We start from the raw sequence: 10058 nt of genomic DNA, 5'->3' as shown, positions 1-10058 counted from the left end.
TGAAGAATATGTCTACACAGTTAAGTACATTCTCCAGACTTACAAATCTGGTTGCACCAATTTGTACTTATTTTTCTAATTAATCGTACATTTTCTAGTATTTACTTGCTACATGCAAGGCTTTAATAAAATTACGTTTGAACGGTACAATCCTTGTGTAAAATGGCGTCAAAATTCAATTATAAAGTGTAAATAGTATTTTTTGAGAAAAAGTCTTGAGAAAAAGAGTGATTGATATGGGACAGTAAGAAAGTTATTTTCTGAGGTAGGATAAAATGCATAGTAAAGGGGGAGTCGGCCGGAACATCCGACGTCTTTGAGAAGCTGACTGGAGCATCCGACGTTATCCCCGTAAAATTAGATGATGCTCTTCCGCAAACGGCAAAGAGACTACTGAAACTCAAACCAAATACCCATAAAATTTCGTTGAGGGAGGTCAGTTATGGTGTTTCGAGAGATGAAAAGCTTGAAGAGGTTAGATGTTTCGATTGACTTTCGAAGGCATTAGACATTACGGGGGACTTCTGACGTCTATTGTAACATTTAAAATAGATCAGAAAATATTTTCTCCAACGCCTTACATGAAAAAAAAAATCACCACCTTATTCGACTATTTTTGCCGATTTAGATGAAGATGAGTAAAATTCAACTTGACTTAAAAAATCGATTTTTTTACTCAACTCGAACAAATTTGAGTTGAATTGACTTCGAGTTGTAATTTCATAAACTCGAGTAAACTCGAAAAAAATTCAAGTTCAAATCGAGTTATAAAATATAACTCAAATAACTATAAATTTTTAGTAATTAGTGGATTAGTTTTCAAGTCTGAGTCGAGCTTCTTAACTCTATATGATATATGTATATCACATAAGAAAAAATATGAATAATTAGTATTGTATATGATTATAAAAAAATCATTCAAATTGGAATCAAATATATTATAATATTATAAATATTTACAATTAAATTTAAATAAAAATTCAAAAACTCGATTCGAATTAAATTTTGTAAACTTGACTCGACTTGAAAAAGAATTTCAAATCAAATTTATGTTATAAAAGAAGACTGGTCAATTGAGAGTTATGGAGGATCATAACCACGTCCCATATCTAAATATATTTAGTAATCATATTTCCCATATCTAAATATATTTAGTAATCATATTTCAATCAGTACTTCAAGCAAAATGACGAATCAGAGTAGTATGACTTTTTATTGTTACAACAAATAAAACATTAGTCGTTTTGCACGCACTCTGTAGCGAACATCCTAATGACACTCAATAGCATTTTAATAAATTAATTTTCCTAAGTATAGTGTTTTCTACGGTGCGTTGAGGAAGACTTAAAATTTTATATATTTTAGATATTTCACTTGTAATTTCTATTGAAAAATATGTTTTTGTCTCTCTAAAGTATTATAAATTTGTTTTCCCTTAAAATTATATAAATGCGTCCCATAACATAAAATTCTATGTCAATCCTTGGTCGGACGACATGATGTCTTCTACAGATAACCTATATTCACGCTTCTACTGGGTCATGTACGGAGATTAAAAAATATCGTCTCATTTGACCTTTTTTTCAGAAGACGTCTTCTCGTTCGATCGTTTTCCACAAATATAATAGACTTCTCCGTAATTGAGAGAAAAAAAACCAATTGCAATACGCATGATTTTTTTTGATGTTTTATCTGGTCATTTTTTCCACTCTAGCATGTTAGTATTAGATTGACAGAATGATCTAATTGAAACGATATTGATAGTTTGAAGATTTATTAAAATATTTTTGAAGCATGAGGATGAATTTAAAATTTGGATATAAGATAGGGACTTTGATACAATTAACTCAAATTCGTCAAATTTATCCCGACATCTTTCGCTTTGACTTTACTCGTCAAAAACCCTCTGTTAGGGTTTCCAGAATTCCCAAATTAAAAATGAATCCCTTCTGCAATCAACAGCACTAACACTCCCCAGTGTTTTATTCTTCATAGTCTTCAACTTCAAACCCAATTCGAGTTTCAAGCAAAAAAGACGAAAAAAGGGTTTCTTATCCAACACACTGAAGAAAAAATGAATGGCAGAAAAAGAGCAGCCATTAAAGCTTCAACAAGCATCATCCCCTTCGAAAATCAAGAATCACCCATTCTTCCTTGCAGGATTCTCCTACTCCCTCGCCGCACGATCTACGAAATCCTCGCGAGGCTCCCAATCAAAACCCTTTTCCAATGCAGGTCCGTTTGCAAGAGGTTCCTTTGTTTCATCTCAGATCCCGAATTCGCGAAGCTTCAGCTTTTAAAATCTCAAATTTGCATCTTAATCAAGACTCAGCCGCTCCAGAACGCTTCCAAGAGACTCCAGTTAGCTCACGTTGAGTCCAGTGCCTCGAATTTCCAGGTCTCGAAACTCAACTTTACCCCCAAGTCAAATCTCCCAACTATTGAGATCTCTCATATGAATGCTTGCAATGGTTTGCTTTGTTTAATTGGGTCTGAGAAAGATTATAACTTCTATGTTTGTAACCCGATTTTGGGTGAATTCATCACCATTCATCCTCCTTATAAGGATAGGCAAAGAGGTAGCTTTTGGGGGCTTGGTTATTCAACTATGATGGATCAATACAAAGTTCTGCAGAGCTATTATCCGGTAGTTGAATCCAATAATCGATATGTGATGGCTGAGATTTACACCATTGGAACTGGTACATGGAGGAGCATTGGAAATGCACCAATTGATACCGTTGCTATGCCGTTCAATGCTTTCTTGAATGATTGCCTTCACTGGTTTCCTTGTACTCCAAATGGTAGCGAATTCATTCATACTTTTGACTTCAATTCTGAAAAGTTTGGGACACTCCCACCGCCGGATCATTTCCGAGAAGATGATAAGAAGTTCACGAATTACTCGAGGATTGGTGTGCTTGGAGGGTGTCTGTTTATGATTTACTTCACAAATTCGTCACGGTTCGATATTTGGGCTATGAAGGAGTATGGTGTGAAGGAGACGTGGACCAAACAGTTTGTTATTGAGAATTTGTATCCCAAGCAAGGCAGTTGGGATTTCTATGAACCGATGGTTGTTTTGAACAATGGGGAGATTTTGATGTTGTACAATAATGATGCAGTGGTTTGTTACAATCAAAAGCGGAAAAATCTTCGCGGAACTAAGTTTTTCCGGACTCGTTCACAGTTTGATGCCACTGCTTTCACCCCTTCACTGGTTTCTCTTGACAATGTTGCAAAAGGAGAGCAAATTTCTAGGTATTAATATGTGCATATATTATATGCACATATGTATTTATTTGTTTATATACATGTTTGCATGTATGTATACATTCATTCAGTACCCATGCATTTGGTTTGCTTAAAATGAGTGCAAGTCGGCAATATATATATATATATATGTATGTGTGTACATATATTAAGTAGTCGTGTTTGCATTGTTTAAAATGAGTGTAAATTGACTATATTTTTATGTATGTATCTGTGCTTATGCACACACACGCATATATATATTAAGTACTCATGTGCTTGTTTTGTTTTAAATGATTGCAAATTGGCTATATGTATTGTATGCATGCGTGTGTATACTTTCTCTGAGGTTTCATTTATTCCATACGAGCTATGGTATATTTCATCATATATTGTTTTGTTGATTGAAGATCATAAGTTATAGGAATCCTGATGTAGGTAAAGTTTGGAGTGTTACTTGGACTCGAGTTTTAGTGTCAAATGTTGGTATACACTTGACACGGGTATATTCAAATTTTTTTTCTAAGTTTTTCCATTTTTTGGAGGACCCTGGTAGGATCGTATTCTACCTATATCTGAAAATGTATCCAAGCGGTGCTGGACACCCATGTCCAACATGGGTATCAGGATATATCCTCCCCATGACCTTTTAAATTGCGTGCGAAACATACTAGTATACAAAACTAACACCCGAGTCTAACTAACATAGCCCATTGTAGCCGTTTAATGATAAGATGCTTAATAAATTGCGTGCGAAACATACTACTATATGACACTAACACCTCAGTCTAACTAACAATCAGAGCTGGGTTACTACTCTTCTTTTCGTCAGAATGGGGGTCAAAGGGTCGCTTGATTTTGGAAATTGACTGTAGGAATGCGTTGGAGTGTATTAAGAACCCTGCTTCGTGTCCCACATGTTTTGAGTTCATTGTTAGGGATATTTTGTCTATTGTAATGACTCAAGTGTTATTTCGTCCTATCCAGAGAAGCGCTAATTGGGAGGTGGATGAGTTAGCCAAAAAAAAAAGGATAGGCTGATGTTAGGGAAGTATTTGGTCTAGTCTAGGTGGTTTTCATGTAAAGGTGCGTCTTTTATGATCTTGTATCTTTATGGGTTGATTTAAACCCTTTTTCCTAATAATACATGAGGTACACTTTTCCTCCTTCCTCTATTTGTCGATCTACCTTTTTGGCATATTGACAATTATGAAGGGCGTTTTTAATGAGACCTCCAATTCTTATAAAAAAATGATAAGATGTGCTTTAGCTATTTAAAGCTAGGGTATAATTGCAGCTTTGGATCATTTAAGACATGCGTACTCGATGCCCGAGTTGTTAGGTTGATCCCATTGCTTTGGATTTTCATTTTTCTTGAATTACTTGTATCCAGTACCCAATGTCTGACACATATTTGGTCATGGCTATAAGGATATGACTCCCAAAGACCCTCCAAATTCATGGAAAACACAAAAGAAGAAATACTCCCATGTTCAACATATACTTGCATCTGACGCTCAAAAATGAGTTTGAGCAACATAGGTTTTATCATGCCATATTATTCCCGTATATCCATGTGGTTTTTACGCTGAAAAGATACTAATATGTAGGATGCAAGGCACCAAAGACTATGACAGGCTTTGTACCGATGATTTCCATGATTGTGTTGATTGTGGAGCGCAACTCGTTCACCCTATCTGTAGTTTCTCGCCTTTTGGAGTTGCCTATGGTGCTGTAAATTATCATGTGAGTCTCTTTGTTTCCTTGAATTTGTATTCCAGTCTCCGATTGAATATGCATTGACATCAGTTGTGATTGAATGACAAATAAAATGTAAAGAATTTTCAGGCAGATATATATGGGAGAAACCCAGAGAACAGATGCGCAGCATGTACGGATCGGCGAGTTACTCCGACGAAATCGTTTCTTAGCCTGTGGAATCTGTGAAGAGAACAGTGATTGATAGATGACGAGCGAGCTCGACTTGTGGTATCAACTTAATCCTTTGGGATTTACATTATCCAATTCAGCAACTGAACTTTTCTGCCTTATTTTCGAATGTTATTGCTCTTTTGTGCTTGTAAATATTCGAAACAACTTCCTGCTTAACTAGGGAAAATTAGTTTGTTAATTAGTAGCGTAAACCGCGAACTGCCATTGTTGTGCTTTCAATTCCGTAACTGGACATTGTTACTTATCATTTTCTTTGAAATGTCAATGTTTTATACCCGAGTTTGAGTCCGAGTCCGACTCGAATGACGGGTCAATAATCCTTTGAATTCTAAGAAAGCTCGCTCAAAAACGGAAGAAATGTCATGTTTAAAGCCTCAACTGATAAGCATTAGATTGTTGAGGTACATAAGCTTGTATTATATTCGTGTATTTTATTATACTTGTTATATATGATCACGTCAATACGTTATTGATATATATATATATTTATAAGAAAGCATAAAACATTTTGAAAAATATCACTCATGTTTTATGAAATTATTAGTAAATATAATTAACATTTGAAATGTCCAAACGTTAAATTAAATATAACTTTGTTAACAACATTTTATTATAAAATATTTAATGTGTTATATGTTGTATACGCTAATACTGGGATGAATTATTAATAAATATTGTCCGATGGCTGATTTAAATCGGATGAAATATATAGAAGTTTTTTGAAGAGTAAAATTGTTAAAACTATGAAAAAAAAGCATAATGACAAAATTAGTCCTTAATATTTGTGTGAGTGTTTATTTTGTCCTTTTTTTTTTTGAGATTTTAGTTTTTAATGTTTCAATATTTCTCAAAATAATTCTTGTGGGGTGAAAATCATTAATTACTTATGTAACATTTTTGCACGTGTTTGATAATATAACAAATATCATGTCACTAAAAATAATAACGTGATAAAAAAAATATTAAATCCATAAAAATTTAAAATTTTTAAGAAATATAATCTCCACGTCTTTATCAGTCCATCGCTTTATATATTTATATATGTGTTTGTATATATATAAATGTGTGTGTGGGGTTGTTCCAAGTGTCAAAAAACCAGAATGGTAGGATGGGTATTTCTTGTGAGATAAATTCTAAACTCCAAACGTGCCCTGTTACATGCCTTCAACATTCCTTAATATATGCTACAAACATAGGCATTGCCACCTTTGTTAAACATTTCTGCTGACAAAAGGGAACGAGAGATGAGAGAAACATCCCCTACTTTTAGGCACAAATGATGGGGGAATTTGATGAATAAAAAACAGCATTCATTTTTGTGGAAAAAAAAAACCCTAGAGATTAATGCCAGTCCCCCATCCTTTTTTTCTTCATTAATTACTTGGGATCTGAAAATTAGGGACAATGGCAGATTCAAATGACCTTTCTTCTTCTTCTTCAAGGTACCACCTTTATTTTACATGAACCCTTGGGTTTTCTTTTCTTTTCTTTTTAATACGTGTGTGTTTTCTGAGTCTGATTTCGAATGTTTTCAGTTTTTGAATAAAATGATATATAATCCATGAAGAATTATCTGATGAACATTTATTCGATTAAAAAAAAATGAGATTTGATTCTCGAAATACTTTGAAATTTTATATATATTGGTATTCGAGCTCGGGACCTTAAGAAATAATAATAATCTCTTTACTACCGAAATCGTTTGGTTCGTGTATAATAAATTTTAAATAATAATAAGTCAACGTTAACAAAATTTAACAAAAATAATGGACACATTTAATAAGATAAGGGAAATATATCATTATCTCATTCTTCAAACAAAATAATGTTTCTTTTATGAAAACGGCTAGTTCCATTAAAAATTATAAAATATGCATAATTACAATGAAACTTTATAACCATAATCATAAATTAAATACATAATAAATATATTTTTTTATAGTTATTGACGTAAGAAATTAATCACTTAAAGATTACATAAGTATCATATAAAGAAAAACAATTAAAAAATCTAAAAAAATTACTTAACATAAATATGAAGAGATCTGACCGTATTAAAAAACGAACCATAAAATAGATTAAATTGCTGAAAAATTATTAATAAATTGTAAATCAAAATCGAATTACATGAAAAAATTATTCACAAACACAAATCGTCTATCCAAATTTAATTTAAAAGTTTAAAGTATGAAGAAATAATATAATAATAAATAAATATCATCTTAATTTATCAAGATGATACCGGATTAAACTCTAAAATATTAAAAATAAAATAAAAATAATAACGGAGAAAAACTTGCATAGAGTTATAGTTATAGTTATGTATATCACGTGTTTGATTTTATTCCCCAGTGGCAGTGCTGAACCATCAACAGACAACAAAAGTTGGAATAAAGGAGGCAACGAAAAGAAAATATGGGAGACTTTTCGTCTTATTTTGAAGAAGAATCGAGCTGGTTTCTCCGACGCAATCTCATCTCTCGGTAACCTAGTCATCCATTTCTTCGTTTTTTCCATTGTGATGATTGACAATTATAAGTCAGAAATGTGAGTTATTGTTTTCTTCAGACCTGGCACAATTTAGAACTGAATTAGAAAGAACAGTTCCACAATCTGAAGAACCGATTCCCGACGGTTGCTCAACAGATACTGCACAACCCAAACAATCGGTAGCGAAGCCTTTGACGGAAACCTCAGAATCCAAACAATCGGTGGAGAAGCCATTGGCGGGAACCGCCGATTCCAAACAATCGGTAGAGAAGCCTTCGACGGGAACCGCGGAATCCAAACAATCGGTGGAGAAGACTTCGACGGGAGCCGCAGAATCCAAACAATCGGTGGAGAAGCCTTTGACGGGAACTGCAGCATCCGAACAATCGGTGGAGAAGCCTTTGACGGAAAATGCAGATTCCAAACAATCGGTGGAGAAGCCTTCGACGGAAACTGCAGAATCCAAACAATCGGTGGAGAAGCCTTCGACGGAAAAAGCAGAACAGGAGTCGAATTCTTCGAAAACTAGCACTTGTTCAGACTCTAAACATCAGAATAGTTCGCATTGGCGTGGATTCTTCCCTTCTCTGAAAAAAGGAGTTGCAATCCCTATTTATGGTTTCCCGCCATTGATACCCAAGTTCACGAGAAAAAAAAGTAAAAGAATCAAAGAGGAACTCATCCCACAGCCATCAACTGAGTTGGATACGATGCGTTTAATTTAAAGCTCTTGGAAGAACTTCACCTTCGCTGATCTTCAGGAAGCAACTGATAACTTCAGCCGTGGTATATTTCTTCTTTATCTCATTTTTACTGATTTCCAATTGTTTTAAGCTCAATATTCTGAATTTGGGATTGAAAATAGTTGATTACGAAATAACATTTAATTCAATTAATATCTGCAATTCTTTTTCATTTCTCCCTGGAGACTATTGCCTTCGTATAAAATTACGATGGCGCCGCATCATAATATCTTTTTAAGATTATCGCGACACTGTATATGCATCCGTAATATAAAATCATAATTAATTTTAAGAAATAAATCACGTCTACTGTACTTGTATCTGCGAAATCAAAAGCACAACCACAACTGCAATTTATTACTATGACTACCTCCTTCAATTCCTTTTGACATATTCTTATATGTTTGTTTTTGTTGAGAAGAGAATTTGATAGGAGAAGGGGGGTATGCGGAAGTTTACAAAGGGAAAGTAGAAGATGGAAACCTCGTGGCCGTAAAAAAGCTAACGAGAGGGTCACCGGAAGAGATGACAATGGATTTCTTATCAGAGCTGGGAATTATAGTTCATGTGGACCATCCTAATATTGCTAAACTCATTGGCTATGGCGTCGAAGGAGGGATGCACCTTGTTCTTCAATTATCTGCTCATGGAAGCTTGGCTTCTTTACTTTATGGTTCGTTTCTCCATACTTTGATTTCTTTCCGATTGCTTATTAGGATTTAATCAGATATTTAAATGTCTGCTATCGGATTAATGGCCGTTATATTACTGTAATGTATTGTTTGAAATCGTTATTTCACAACCGTGACATCTGCAATGAGCGTAATAGTATTTGTTAGTGTCGCAATTGTGACAAATCCAACACGACCATAACCACCATTTAAATTTTGTGTTTAATCACTTGTTCATACATGCAGGGCCAAAGGAGAAGCTGAATTGGCACGTGAGATTCAAGATAGCTGTAGGAACTGCGAAGGGCCTTAGATATCTTCATGAAGGTTGCCAAAGGAGAATTATCCATAAAGATATCAAGGCCGCTAACGTTTTACTTGCAGAAGACTTTACTGCTCAGGTACATTTATTTTCATATTGAATTAAATCATATAACATGAATTTAAATTGTGGTTATGATTGTATTTTCGATTATGTTGTGTTTATCACAATTACAAATATAACAAACGTTATTGCGTTTACCGTAGATACCAAAATCGTGTTTTTTTTAATTCGCACGATTTATTATGTAATTTTAATTGTTGCAACGAATTGTGATCATGGTTCACCATTATTGCTGTGATTGTCTTTGTCTACTTGTTAAATTGTGGTTGCGATTCATCGTTATTGGTGTGATTCCACCAGAGTTTTAAATCACGGTCCGAAAACGTGATTTCGTCCGCGAAATAGCGGTTTCGCCGTCGTCCGAGTTACCCGCCGCTATTTGAAACCCTGGATTCTGCTTCAGACCACTATTTTTCGCAATAATAATCTCAGATGACAGCATTACTATTATATAGTAACCACTATTCCGTTACTTGACTGTTATTTAAATCCTTAAATCTTAAACCATATACCCTAAGTATTGAAATTACAAATTTGCCCAGATTGCGGACTTTGGGCTTGCGA

General features: G+C 34.2%; 1 protein-coding gene and 1 pseudogene across 2 annotated transcripts; both read left to right on the top strand.

The window, feature by feature from the left end:
• Positions 1 to 1881: 1881 nt before the first annotated feature.
• Positions 1882 to 5443, top strand: LOC120152861 (F-box protein At3g07870-like). Of its 2 annotated transcripts, none has more exons than XM_039164972.1 (3): positions 1882 to 3261; positions 4863 to 4998; positions 5092 to 5443. In XM_039164972.1, the coding sequence occupies exons 1-3, from the start codon at positions 2075 to 2077 to the stop codon at positions 5197 to 5199; spliced, it is 1431 nt and encodes a 476-aa protein (XP_039020903.1). In that variant the 5' UTR covers positions 1882 to 2074; the 3' UTR covers positions 5200 to 5443. The 2 variants fall into 2 exon arrangements, with proteins under 2 accessions (XP_039020903.1, XP_039020904.1); XM_039164973.1 differs by having other exon boundaries at positions 5101 to 5440.
• Positions 5444 to 6609: 1166 nt separating this feature from the next.
• LOC120152760 lies at positions 6610 to 9839 on the top strand (annotated as a pseudogene).
• Positions 9840 to 10058: the final 219 nt, after the last annotated feature.

The sequence above is a fragment of the Hibiscus syriacus genome, unplaced genomic scaffold (genome assembly GCF_006381635.1).
Source record: "Hibiscus syriacus cultivar Baekdansim isolate YM2019G1 unplaced genomic scaffold, ASM638163v2 tig00111095_pilon, whole genome shotgun sequence".
Taxonomy (NCBI): Eukaryota; Viridiplantae; Streptophyta; class Magnoliopsida; order Malvales; family Malvaceae; genus Hibiscus; species Hibiscus syriacus.
The sequence above is the reverse complement of the archived record's forward strand: the minus strand, read 5'-3'. Positions and strand labels throughout refer to the sequence as shown.